Source organism: Vidua macroura, chromosome 19 (genome assembly GCF_024509145.1).
Source record: "Vidua macroura isolate BioBank_ID:100142 chromosome 19, ASM2450914v1, whole genome shotgun sequence".
Lineage (NCBI taxonomy): Eukaryota > Metazoa > Chordata > Aves > Passeriformes > Viduidae > Vidua > Vidua macroura.
The window spans coordinates 5,995,882-6,009,355 of NC_071589.1; the positions used below are offsets into that span (position 1 = coordinate 5,995,882).

General features: G+C 46.5%; 1 protein-coding gene across 1 annotated transcript in view; it reads left to right on the forward strand.

Moving 5' to 3' along the window:
* The window catches only part of CACNA1G (calcium voltage-gated channel subunit alpha1 G), a 142,411-nt gene that overhangs the window by 87,245 nt on the left and 41,692 nt on the right, over nucleotides 1-13,474 (forward strand). Inside the window, exons 15-20 of the mRNA XM_053994424.1 lie at nucleotides 1,344-1,437; nucleotides 2,016-2,203; nucleotides 2,333-2,779; nucleotides 8,377-8,477; nucleotides 9,601-9,724; nucleotides 12,574-12,642. Of these exons, the coding sequence (XP_053850399.1) occupies nucleotides 1,344-1,437; nucleotides 2,016-2,203; nucleotides 2,333-2,779; nucleotides 8,377-8,477; nucleotides 9,601-9,724; nucleotides 12,574-12,642 (1,023 nt within the window). The remainder of the gene's footprint in view (nucleotides 1-1,343; nucleotides 1,438-2,015; nucleotides 2,204-2,332; nucleotides 2,780-8,376; nucleotides 8,478-9,600; nucleotides 9,725-12,573; nucleotides 12,643-13,474) is intronic.

The following is a 13,474-nucleotide window of genomic DNA, read 5'->3' on the forward strand; positions in this document are numbered from 1 at the left end:
GATTTTTGAGCCAACACTTCATATCACACTCTCTTTTGCCTTAAAAATACCTCTGAGTGTCCAGCCTGCCTGGAAAAAAATACCTTTAATAGATAAGTGACCCCACACTAAATAGGGAGGGAGTATTGCAACTCATCCCTCTGGGGTTTTGCTTAATAATGAGGTGTGGGGCACTGACCTGTGTTGGATTCATCTCTTCCTTCTGTCCCAGGCTGGGGTCCTTCTTAGATTTTACAATCAATGGGTACCCTAGCACCAAACCTCAGCAGTACTGGCCAGGGCTCCTGTGGACGCAGCTTAGCCTTGGTGGGGTTTTCTGGGGCTCCTGGGCTCTCACTGCTGAAGTGAGGATCTGCTTGGCTTCCCCCATACCAGCATCTTCCCCCACCTTCCCACCTCTTCTCCATTGTGTCAGGGCTTGGTGCCCTTTGCCAGAGCAGTGGTTTCAGCCATGAATCCTCCTCTTTTTGGATGGGTATCAACCATTCTGGCGAGCACCTCTGCCCCTCTTAGGTGTATCCTAAGTATACCACACCCTAAGTGCCTTTCTGCAGTGCCAATGGACAGAATCAGGGTCTGTGCCACAAGACGGAGCAAGAACCCAGGCACCACGCAGAGAACAATGATCAATATCATCTTCTTTTACCTGAGGATGGGTAGCTGTCAGAGGAGACAGACCTCTCTCAACCACCAACATTCAAAATGATACAGCAGAATTTAAACCTCCCAAACGATCCAGCATAAATCCCCAAAACTCCTGCTCCTCTTGTGTGTGGCAGCTGGGAGGGAAAGGGTCCCTCACAGCAGTCGATGTTGGATTCTGCCACCTGCATCCTCTCTGGGCTGATGGGGCATCCATGGACACATCACATTTTTCATGTTGGAAATTCAGGGTCTGTTGTGCCCTTTCTGAACCCTGGATTGCTCCACCAAAGCATCACTAGAAAGAGCCACAACCAGAGAGTTTTCGGTGTATAAATTCAGAGAGATTTGTAGCATCATCTTTTGTCCTCAAATTGCTCATCAGTATTGGTCCTTCCCTAACATCTGCCACATATGCAATTCCAGCAGCAAAAATTAAGCAATAGTTTGGTTTTTCTCTTGATCCCCTTCTGGGACTGTGTTTGGAGCCAGAGGCAATCCATCTTCCTGATAGGAGGTTAATTAGTCTGTGGTATAAACCTGTGCATGCATCATTTTGTGGAAGGTGATGTTGCATCATGGTACCGAGTTCAGTGGATCTGTAAGGTGTGGTGTTGGACACGGGAATCCATATTTGCAGAGGGCTGTCCGTGCACTGTGGCCCCTCAGCCTCCTTGCTGAAGCCTTCTGTTTTGCTCCAGGGTGATGCTTCCAAGTCTGATTCCGAGGGGGATCTCTTCCCCCACAGCCTGGAAGAGGAGGGAGAACTTAAGAAAAACTTGTCAAATCCAGCCTGTGAGTAATAACCCTGGGAGGACAGGCCATTCTACAGAAACCTTGCTTTGCTGTGAAAACAGTGTGTCCAAAAGGAAAAACCCCTCCTAGAGGGAATGCTGTAGTCCCAGTTGTGTCATGCTTGACTTTGCAGCAGGCTTGGGTTGGGACTGTGGGATGCAGGCAGGGAGAGATATGATTGCATTTGAACTGTTAATTTCCCCATCAAGTCTGAGGTCTGGGCTTGTGGGATATCTCTGCTGGAGGAGTTTGGAGAAAGAGGATAGAGAGAGCGGGCAGGAAGTTCCCAGGGCTGGAGCTGGTGGGTGTTAATTGGAGGTTGAGGGGGCAGCAGGTGACATTTTGGGTGTGCTGTCCTCTACCATTGATACCTGATCCCATTGACGCCTGATCCCACTCCTGTTTGACATCTCCCTGGTGGGCTGAACGACCCAATTCTCCAGAAGGGCTTTTTGGCCCACATCCCCCTGATGCTCAGAGCAGAGCCTTCCCTGCGCGGGAGCTTTGCCTGCCCACAAGCAGTCTGTAGCTGTTCACCCTTGAGGCGTGATGCCTAAAAACCCGCTTGTGTCTTCCAGCAATGGCCCTGAGCGACCACCCAGAGCTGAAAAAGAGCCTGACCCCGCCGCTTATCATCCATACGGCTGCCACGCCCATGCCCATGCCCAAGAGTGCTGTGTTCGGGGATGTGGCGCAGGGTTACGAGTCCCACCGGGCCAGCGGCGTCTCCACGGACCCCGTGGCCGCTTATGAGCTCAAGTCCCCGGTACTTGCATCACCTCCCTCTGTGGATGTTCAGTGCGTCCGTGGGGCTGTCCGTCCATCCAGCCGCCCCCGCCGGCCTGGGGCGGGTGGCACAGATCTGATGCGCTCCCTGTCGCTGTCCTTCCCACAGCCCAGCACCCGCAGCTCCCCACACAGTCCCTGGCGTGCCAGCAGCTCCTGGAACAGCCGCCGCTCCAGCTGGAACAGCATCGGCCGGGCCCCCAGCCTCAAGCGCCGGGGGCAGAGCAGCGAGCGCAGGTCCCTCCTGTCCGGGGAGGGGAAGGAGAGCTCGGAGGAAGGGGACAGCTCGGATGAGGAGCACTCCAGCTGGGCTGGCAGCTTCAATGGCTCTTTGCCTCACCGCATGGAGTCGCTGGAAACAAAAGGGTCCTTTGACCTCCAGGATACTTTGCAGGTGCCTTCCCTGTATCGGACCAGCAGTATGCACAGCACCAGAACGTCTGTCTCTGAGCACCAGGACTGCAATGGGAGGACCTCTCCAGGCCTGCTACTGCACCAGCTCCACCTGGATGAGCCCCACCAGGATGGTGATGATGGCGATGATGAAGGTAGCATGGTAAGGAAGTGCTACGTGCTCATTTTGGGCTTTATGACTTGTCAAAACAAAGCTTGTCACTGTCTCAGGAGTGCACAAGTGGGTGCAAAAGGGATTAGATCTCCCTTAGACCACCAGACCAGAGTCACCCAGAAGGTCTCTAGGCAGTGGATGCTCTCAGAAATGGGATTGGTATCCAAGTAAGTATTACATGCAGTATCAGATGGCGCATGATGGAGACATCAGGACAAAACTGCCCAGATTCCACTAAATCATGCAGAGTGAAAGGTATTGGAAATATATGCTTTTGTGGGTTCATTTTTGGTTTTCTTTTTTGTTTTTTTTTTAAAGCAAAACAGGTGAGTCTCCCTGCTTTCCAACTATTATTCAGTTTCTTGCCCCCAGACTAGCAGCAGAAAACTTCTATAGGCAAAGCAAGAGCATGGCTTGGTCTCCCATTCCCATGGCAGCATTAGTCCCATGGAGATGGTGGTAATTTCAAAGTCTCTGAATTAATTTCCATCTGAAGAGGCATTTCACTGACAAGTGTCTCTTTCACAGGCCTGAAAAGTGTCATTTAGGAAATATAAGCTGAAAAGACTGCAAGTGCAGGGAAGGGATCAGGGTTCCTGGTCCTTTTTTCAGATGGATGTTTGTATCTTAAATGGAAAAAGGGGGAATCTGACTGCTTTTCCAAAGTTGTTTGCATGACTGGCAGAGTTAGGGTTGAGTTGGGCATAAGTGTGTCACAGTTCTGGCTATCACATGTGCATTGAGGTCAGTTTTGGAGTGTTTCCTGCTTGTTCCAGGTTATCTCTTTGTTTGATTATACCTTGTTCCCAGATTTAAAAGTGTGATGATCTGATGTGTCATCCCCAGGGGTGACTGTTTCTCTTGGGGCAGTAGATGGGGTTTGGGTAGAGACATATGATGGTAGCAGGGGCTGTTCTGAGAACAGGAAAGCTGCAGATTGTGGACATGATTTTACTCTTTTTCACTGTCTTTATTGAATGAAAATAGAATTGGGATCATGTGAAGGGATGTGAAAGGTGGCATTGACTCCAGAGTCCTCTGTTCCTTACAGGAGGAGAAGGAGAGTTAGTGCTGGCAGAATGGAGTCACTCAGCCGTGAACCGCCTTTACAAAAGCCTTTATCCCATTACATCTCCAGTGTGGATCCTCAGCCTGGGATTTTTACTCATTGTCTTAACCCGCTTTTTAACTTCCATAAAATAAATTGAATTTTTAAGAAAAGGAGCAGTAATTATTTTTGGAAAAAATCCCCACTATTAGAAGTGTTGAAGAGACCATGCTCTTTATTGCTGGCTAGGGATTTTTTTTCTTATGCTCCAACATCTGCTACTTTTCCAGCTCACCTGGTCCAATCATCCCACCAGTCCTTTCCTTTTTGCCTCCCAGGATCAAAAGCCAGCAGTCCCCCTTGTGCTGGGCATGGTGTGAAGAGATGTGTCCCTCCATGAACTGTTGGATAAGATTTTTAATTTTTATCATCCGCTTTTAGCATAAACCAAACATCATCTTCTGTGTACTGAGGTCTGGCCATGAAGGGTGTAATCATCTTAATACCTTCCCATGTAATGGTCAGAAGCAAATGCCAAGGGGAAGAATTGACAGAATAGGGGAAATAAATTGTGTCCTAGCCCATAGGATAGCCACAACTGGGATACCTGCAGCTAGCTGGTGCCTTTCCCCATGCTCTGAAATATGTCTTCCCTGCAAATCACCAAACTAGATGCATAAGGAGATATTGCTTACATTAGAAAAATGAGCCCCCAGATTGCAGTGCTTCCCTCCTGACATTTGGGGGGAAACTCTGCTCCTAAATTAGCCTTGACAAAGTTGCGGGGGCGGGGGGGAATTGCATTTTAAATTGAAAAAATGAAATACAAAACTACCCATCAACAAAAGAAGATAAGAACTTAAATTACTCAGATCAAAGTAATTCTAAATATGCTCTTCTGCATCAAAGCTTTGCATCCCTCCTTGCTGCCTGGATTTGATTGTCTCTGTGCAGAAATCAAAGGAAGAGCAAAGGCTTCATCTGGATTTCCCAGGCTACCCTTATATTAGTGCAGCTGTGCTGCCTTTGATAAATTTCTTTATTTCTTCAATGATTTTCTTTATTCTGAATTTCCATCCTTCTTAAGGGCCAGAATCAGGCCCCTGACAGCTTCTCTCCAGAAACAGGAAACCAGGGGGCTGAAATCTGTTCCTTATTGCATCACTGTAGACAAGAAGTCTCTCACAGAGAGGGTGATCCTCAGCTTTCTTGGGTTCACATGGCTGTGACCAGGATCAGGGATATGCTGCCAGGTCTTTGTTGTTTCCAACTGCTGGATTTTAGATGGTTTGGGGTGCTTTCTGCCCAAATTGCTCAGTGCTCACAGCAGAAAGTAAGGAAAATATTAAATATGCAAACGATGTGTCCTCTCCTCCCCAAAACCTCACTGCATTTTACTATTGCAGCTCCTTTTCCTTTGCCTGTTCCACTTTTTCTCTGTGGCGTATGGTCCAGCCACTCCCAAACCCTCTCAGCCTGTCCCTGTTGCATATTAAAATTAAATAATCAGGTCTCAAGCGTCTCTGTGCAGTTTCCATCTTGCCTGGAGGTCCTCTGCCGCTCACAGAGGATTTTTCAGCAGTTCCCTTGTCCTTATAATAAATCTTTTATAAATCTAAGCCTCACCCTTACTCTGAGGAGTGCATCAGTCATCCTTTATTGCCAGCTGTCTTTCTTCTTACCCTCAGAAGTGCATTAATATCTGAAATTCCTAAAAATAATAATAATAATTTTAAAGCAGCAATTTATCATCAGCTCTCATTGCTGTGGGATTGAGGGGCTTCATTCCCACTGCTGCCTGTTAGCACCCAGCATCTTCCCACATCCTGGCTCCTGCTGCCTCTGGTGAGGGATTTGGGTGGGCTTACCCAGGGAGATTTTGTCCAAGTCACTGGCAACTGAATTAAAAAGATTAGTTTTCTTCTCCCCTCACATCTTTGTTCATCTTGTCCAGGTGTGGTTTATGAACAAATAGATGTGATTTAAGCCACGTAATTGATATCTTACTTTGAACATAATGCAGGCTTGAAGAGCAATCAGCCCCATTGTCAGCACTTGGAGCCTGCCTCGACCTCACTGGGAAAGCCTTGGATGGGGCTGAGGCTGGAAACACTCAGGGCTTATTTCACAAATACCTTACTTTTGGCTCAAGTTAACTGAACTATGCTGTTCCACTGGTGGAAATATGGAGTAATTCCTCTGAGTTCAGGTTTCTAGGGATGTACTTTGCCTGCTTAGAGCAGCTGGGCTGCAGCCTCAGTTGAGTCCTGGTGCTCACCCTTACTGTAACCCACTAAATAGAGACACGATGGGAGATCACTTTTTGTCTTTGTTATCTGATTTAGCCCATGAACTGCAAGCTGCAACAATTAGCCAAACCCCAAAATATCTTCGGCATTAAAATTGGACAAAAGGAATATAAAGAATCATTCTGTGCTGCTGACGCATATCCATTCACTACAAATCCCCTTGATAAATACCAGAACTGCTTTGAATAATAGATACTTCTGGAAACCTTCCAGCTCACAAAATGAACTGGACTGAGTCGTAGCTATTACTTCATGTCCAGAGGCTAGGGTAGCAATTGCTGCTCTCACCACAGCTTTGAGCAGACACATGATTTTTATCCATTTATTTACCTTTGTTAAATCTATGGATAATTAGACTAACCAGGCTGCTTGAAGGGATAACAGAACCCCAAGGATGCATGCTCTATTAAATACAGTTTAGAGAGAAGGGAAAAGTTCTGGCTCTTTGCCTGAAGCTGGAAAAGGGATGTGAGACCATTCAAGACAACCAAAACCCCACTGGTGTGTGGTGCATGGTCTGTGTGTGTAGAAGTTGAGGGAAGGATGGATGGCTGAAGGAGCAGGATAGAAAGCTCTAACTTTTCTTTTTGTTATTCCAACTTTTCTTCTTATTTGCCAAGGTGATTTTCACTTTCTGAAGGGTTCAGGTTGTCACCAAGGGCTTTCATTAAAACAGGCACTATACCAATTATTCCCTGTCACTAATGAGACCCCAGTCTGGGTGTCTGTAGGAAGAAAAAGCGCTTCCTCCACTCCACTCAGTTACTCTAACAAATCCCATTTTTACAGTCCAGAGTACTTCAAGTGCCAACAGTTTGCCTCAAAAAGAATCCTCCCTCCCTTTTTCCTAGTTGAAATAAATAAAAGTGCCTTAGTCCTGGAGTGCAGGTGCTCCTGGGGTGAGAGTGATTCCTGTGCTGTCCTTCACACCCGTCTGTGGCCTCATGGCCCTGAAATCTCTCGAAGAAGCTTCAAAGAGCTCAGGCAGTCATATTTCCAGGTCTGCCCATCGAAGCCCATGTGGTAGCAGAGAAATAAGGCTTATGAAAGAGCAAGAATTGTTTTTTATTTATCTGCAAAGCACTCTGGTGACAGTGTGCACACTGGTCTGTGCATTTATCTTCTGGTGCCTTGATGTGGAAGGGCTGGGGAAGCCCTGGTGTGGTGGGCAAGATGTTGGCCTGGCTTTTAATGGTTGTCCATGCACAGGGTGCTAACACTGCTTTGCCAGTGGGATTAAAGATCTTGATTTTCCTTTGGAGGTCTATGGATGAGAAGGTGATAAACTTATATCAGAAGTTTTTGCAGCCAGGATGAGGCTTCCCCTTGACATCCAATTTTTGATGTCTTTGGTTGACTTGTTGACTAAGGCTTTTGCAGTCTGCCCTCCTGACCTGAAATGACCTTGCAGACAGCCTATAATATAAGGATGCATGGCTGAGGATGTGCTGTAGTTTCAAGTAGGAATTAATTTGTATGAATTGGATGGCCCATGTTCATGCAGGTCAGGCTGAGGATGTGCTGTAGTTTCAAGTAGGAATTAATTTGTATGAATTGGATGGCCCATGTTCATGCAGGTCAGGCTGACCATGGTGTTCCCTTCTGGCTTTATAATCTCCCATCTAATCTGTTCATGCTGAATGAGAGGCAGATGATCACCTTTGTGTTCCTGGACCAAAACTTGGGCCTCAAATTATTTCTTCAGCTTTACAGTGGTGCATGGACACAGGGCTTGGCCCCACCAAGCAGCAGGAATCCCTCCTTCTGCTCCCTTTATAACCTCTGACATAAGCATTCTATATTTTTTTTTAAAAACCAATCAAAAATATCCCACAAAAATTCCCCAAAATACCTTAGAAGATTCAGACAAGCACCTGATGAGTATTTGGAGGCACTGAGTGGGTTAGCATTCCTTTGGGCAAGGGTTTTATTTGTCATGTTTGTCCTCTTGGATAACTGTGTGTCAGACGCAGTTACCGTGCAGAGAAAGAAGCAAGACCGAGCACTGTGAGCTCACAGGACTGGCACAACCCTCATCTGGGTGCCAGAGCTCTTTCCCCTGCCCAACAGGGTCTTGTTTGGGGACATTATTTTATTTCAGCTTTTTTGAGCACTTGAAGATAAGATTTTAGTGAAAAGCTGCCCCAAGTCCTTCATGTGGAAGTTTTGGGGAGTTGTTGTTTTAACAGTTCTGTATTTTCCTCCCTCTCTGTATATTTTCCCTCCAGAGCAAAAGGGACCGCATGAAGGCCTGGGTACGGACACGGCTCCCCACCTGCTGCAAAGAGAGAGACTCCTGGTCCATCTACATCTTCGCCCCTCACTCCAGGTAAGGCAGGGTACTTGGGTAGTGCTGGTGTGGTAGGATGGATGGTAACAATGCATGCCCTCATTACAGTGGCTCAACTGCCTGTTTATCCCAGATGGTTCTCTGTATGTCAGTCGACAAAATTCCCAGCCCTTCCTCTGCCCCAGTATGACATGAGGGTTGAATAGCAAACAGTTGCTGGCTGCGGAGGGCACAGGAGTGTCCAGTCAAGACCCATAGCCCAGGGCATAGCTGCAGCTTCATCAGGTTCCTCATTTCCTTTGGCAGTGATGTCAGTGCTCTACAAGTTTTATACTTGGTGGAGTGTGATGAGCTTGGAGCAAGGGGGAGAGGTGCAGCATCAAGCAGAAAAATCTGAATTTGCCCTACCACACACTTACAGCACAGCAAAGGACACCCTGATCTTCTCAACTGAACTTCTTTTCCTCCCACTTCCCTTTCTCTCAGAGAACACCCTCTCCTTGCTTGAAGGCCCCCAGCTCTGCCCTTCCCAAAGCCTGGCCATGGGGCTGAGCTCTGTGCTGTTCAACACGTTCCTCTAGACATGCATCCACGCACCCAAGGGTTTTCCATGTTGGAGCTGAGGGCCCTGGACAGCGTTCAGGTTCATTCATACAAAGATTAGAGAGATTTTCAGAAAGAGACTTTGGGAAATGTAATACGGTATTATAAATCCTGGGTCAGTGTACAGCCATCTGTCACAATAAATAGCTTCTGCCCCTTGGTTTCGTGTGTGCTCAACCCTCATGGGCTCACTGTGAGTATTTCTTCCTTTATTTAAAGTAAACCTGAGCACCAGGAACCAGGTAGAGGGGCAGATCCAAAACTGGCTGTGTGTCGGAGTCATGAAAGCAGCTGCCCCGTTCCAAGTGACCAAAGCCCCCTGTGAACATTCCCAGGGCTTGAAATTTGTGGCTCAGTTCCGTAGATCAGATCCCTTTCTGTTCATAACCCAATCTGCCCTCAGTGTGTGGCTCTGCCAGGGAGGGGATTGGGAGATTGGAGCTCATCTGCTTTGCAAGCAGAGTGCTCAATTCCCCTGCTATGCATTGAGCTGCTCTGTGTCTCCTCAGTTAAGCATTAATAGCTAGTCTGTGTCTACTCTTTTTTTTCCTTTCAATAGATTCCGTCTGATGTGCAATAAAATCATCACTCACAAGATGTTCGATCACGTCGTCTTGGTGATCATTTTCCTGAACTGCATTACCATTGCGATGGAACGACCCAAAATTGAGCCTCACAGTGCTGTGAGTTTCTGAGGTTTTCCTGTGCTCCTCATGGAGTAAGCATGTGTGGCTTGGACCCTACTGCTGTGCACTCGGTCTTTTTTTCTTTCTCTTTTTAAAATGGGAAGGTGCCAACACCCCCTGACTTTCCTTTGAATTAGGTGCAGCAACTCTCCTGGCCCCTATCCAGTCTGCTTTTAAAGCACAAGTGCACAGATTGTGGCCTGCAATATATCCAATATCTCATTTCTGGAAGCACAATCAAGGTTTTAACACATGACATAGCATGACACCTGTCTCAGTTTCCTTCCCTGAGAAACCTTCAAACACTTTTCCTCTCTCAACACAATGTTCACTTCTTCCATCTGTTCCCCACAGGCATGTATGTGTGGTGCAAATGGAATGGGGGAAACTGTTCATTTCATACTCTTCTCTCCCCTTTGTGTATCAGCTTTGTTGTGACACTAGAAAAACTGAATTAATGCAGGCACTGCAATGCCAGTTCTTGGAACCTCTTTGTTCTAATACACTATATAAGGATTCCTTATACTAGACCCAGCACCAGCATCCAGCAATCAGAGGGGCAGAATCATCCTATTGCTCTTTTAATTTACCATAGACTGGGGCTGAGATGCGCTGGGCTCTTGCTGATTTATCACTCAAGACTGCTCATATCACAATTGTATAGAATCCTGTTTTGTTTATGTAGGCGTGTCAGGCTGTTCATTTTTGTGGATTTTAATGTAAGACCTTAAAACTGGAGTCTAAGCTGCTCTCTGCCTATTTTAAGCATTCCCTAGTAGTCCTTCTTACTGTAACAGTTTGCCCAGCAGTCCTTTCCCTAAATCCATTTTTTTCAGTTCCCTTGCAGTCGTGCACCAACTCACAGCTGCAAGAAGAGAGCAGGGCTCCCTACCAGCTGATGTAGCAGGAGGAGATCATCTTGCTTATCCCCAAATGGGGCACCCTGAGAACCTCCCTTAAAATCCTAATTGCTTCCTTTGAGCCCCTTGCTATGTCCTCTGAGAGTTACCACTCCCCAAGACTGGCTCCAAAAGGAGCTGCAGGTACACAGAGAAGGGAAATGGGGTGACATGTGTGAGTTGGAGGAGTTCACAGCAAAGAGCTGTAGCACACAAATCCAATATTTCATATAGGAGAGGAGGAGCTGTGGTGTCCCCTCGCATTAGGAAAGGGCTAAGAGGAAAGGAGACGGGCTGGTGTGAGGTTCATCACCATTAGATTATAACAAGGGAGTTAGACTATGGCCTGGGAGCTGCAGAGGAGAAGGGGAATGCTGAGCAGTGGGGCAGGGGATCCAGGAGGAGTACATGGGCCCTACCTGTGCAGATGGAGCTCTTATCTGGAAACTGAGAGAGTTAGATTAGGTTGAATTGTTTAAAATAATTGTTCTTTGCTTCCCTGAGCTGTGGATTTTCTAACTGCTTCAAGTGAGTTCTCTGTCCCTGTCCCAGTTTCAGCTGGCTTATCAGAACAGGGGCTGTTGTTGCAAGCCAGCATGTAGTCCTCACTGCAGAGTGCATGAAATGGACCGGGGAGATTATCCTTCAAAATAGCCACATATGCAATATCCTCAGTCTCACCTCCATGCTATTGCTGTTTTATCTCCAGCGGCACAAGCAGGTCCCTATCCTCTCTCTCCTGCCCAGTGCTTGCCCCTTACAGCAGCCTTTTGTGTGGCAGTCAGCTAACAACGGAGATGTTTCATATCACAGCTCATGCAATCACAGTACAAGTCTAGGACCTAATTAATTACAGACCATGTATGGAAACAAGCTACTCTGTGGTTCCTGAGTCACTTCCAGTAAATCGTGATCTGGCAAGCGAGAGAGTTGCCAAGGTGTTTTTTCTTGTTTAAATTGCATCTCATTTTGAGTGAGAGATCTGCATCTCTTATGGGACTGCTCTGTAGGGAGAGGCAGATATAAATCCAAAATTGTCAAAAGCAGGACTGGGGCCAATTGTATGTGCTCATACATATGTGTACACGCATCGTCGTTCCTCCGTCATCTGCCTTCTGCTGTCCATTTCTTAGTGCAGGGAATCAGAAGCTGTCTAGGGATTAGGGTAAAGTGTAATTTATTTAATAATCATCATTTAAAAGAAAGCTTTCTGCTAATAATGGATAGGAAACCAGTCCATGGGCTCATCTGTAATCACTAGCTGTTCTTGCTGAGTGGTGGTGCTGAGGAGGGCACAGTCTAGTGGATAGTGCAGGGGACTGGGAAATAAGGCTGTTGGGCTTCATGCCAGGTCTAGATGGTGGCTTTGGGCAACAGAGTCGACCTTTTGGGGGCAGGTCTCAGCTGGCATAAAGCCCCAGATCTTTGCTGGTTTTGCTGGAGCTGTGATAACTCATGCCAGCTGCGCTTCAGCATCCCACAAGTCCTGCTGCCTCACAGCTCTGTCACTAATGTTGACTTAATTTCTAGGAGAATTGGGAGCTCAGTCATATTTACACAATCCAGTGATTTCTGCAGGTGAGAGGCAGGTAGAGATTTGTCAAGCATGTTTCAAGGAGGGAATATTTCCCTATTTCCTCTGTGAGGGGGAGGATGATTTGACGGAAATTAGGGAGGATTTGGAGGCAAATGGGAAGGTTTGGGGGGGAGGTGCTGGCCGTTGTTCCTGTCCATGGTGCTGACACAGAGCCAGATACTGGCAGGGCTGAACCATGTAGTGTTACTGTCTAAATATTTGGATTTTCTCCTCTTTATGAGCAAACAGTCCAAGGCTTGTTTCAGCACAGAATCGGAAGAAAAGTTTTCAACCACCCAAATATGCTCGGGGGGATGCACAACTGCAGAGAGCAGGCTATAAAATATTGTCTCTCATTTTCTTTTCCATAGGAACGGATTTTCCTAACACTCTCCAACTACATCTTTACAGTCATCTTCCTGACTGAGATGACAGTTAAGGTAAATGCAGGTGGAGGATAAGTGTGCCTGTATTATATTAGTTGTTTTTAATTATGGTGGACTCACAAAACCCTTAGGTCCACCAGCTGCAAGTGAGGTGTATATTTTCCTCTTCTGACTCATACTCAGAATGCCCACCATATGCCTTATTCCAAGCACGTTTTACATCAGAACAATTTCACTGAAGTTGCTCTTGATCTACGCCATTATAGGAGCAATGGGATCCTTGAATTCAGCAATCCTGTCCTATTCAGCAAAGCTCCTGAGTACATGCTTAACTTCAACCATGCATGTAAGTCCCATTGTCTTCAACAACCAGTTGTCCTCAACAACCTAAGCTGCTGTGTGCTTTCCTGAGGACGGAGAGACTTAAGCACGTTGAAACACTTTGCTGGATTTGAGGCAGAAGGCTCAGAAACTCATGGCTGTAAATCTCTCTTGAGTAATTCATAATCATCTCACTGAACAATTGCTCTTTCTTTGGAAAGTTTTTCTAGTTTCTTTATTTGCAAAGCTTGTACATGATTGCTTGGATCAGCCACTCTGCACCTTCTCTCCTGCAGTCTATAGGAATAAAATACGATCAATTTTTTTTATGCCAGAGCTAAAAACATTAGGAACAGTTTTGTGCAGGTAGGTTTATCTGCATTAAAAGTACATCAGCTGTAAGGGACAACCTGGGGTGTTTCTGCAGCAATATTTTCATAATTCTTTCAATAGAACACTTTGCTGGTTTGTCTAATTAGGTTTCTGTACTGGGAAGCAAATAGACTCACAGACTGGTGTCTGTAAATAATGCATTCTCAGGAGGTTGCTAACTGCAACAAACATG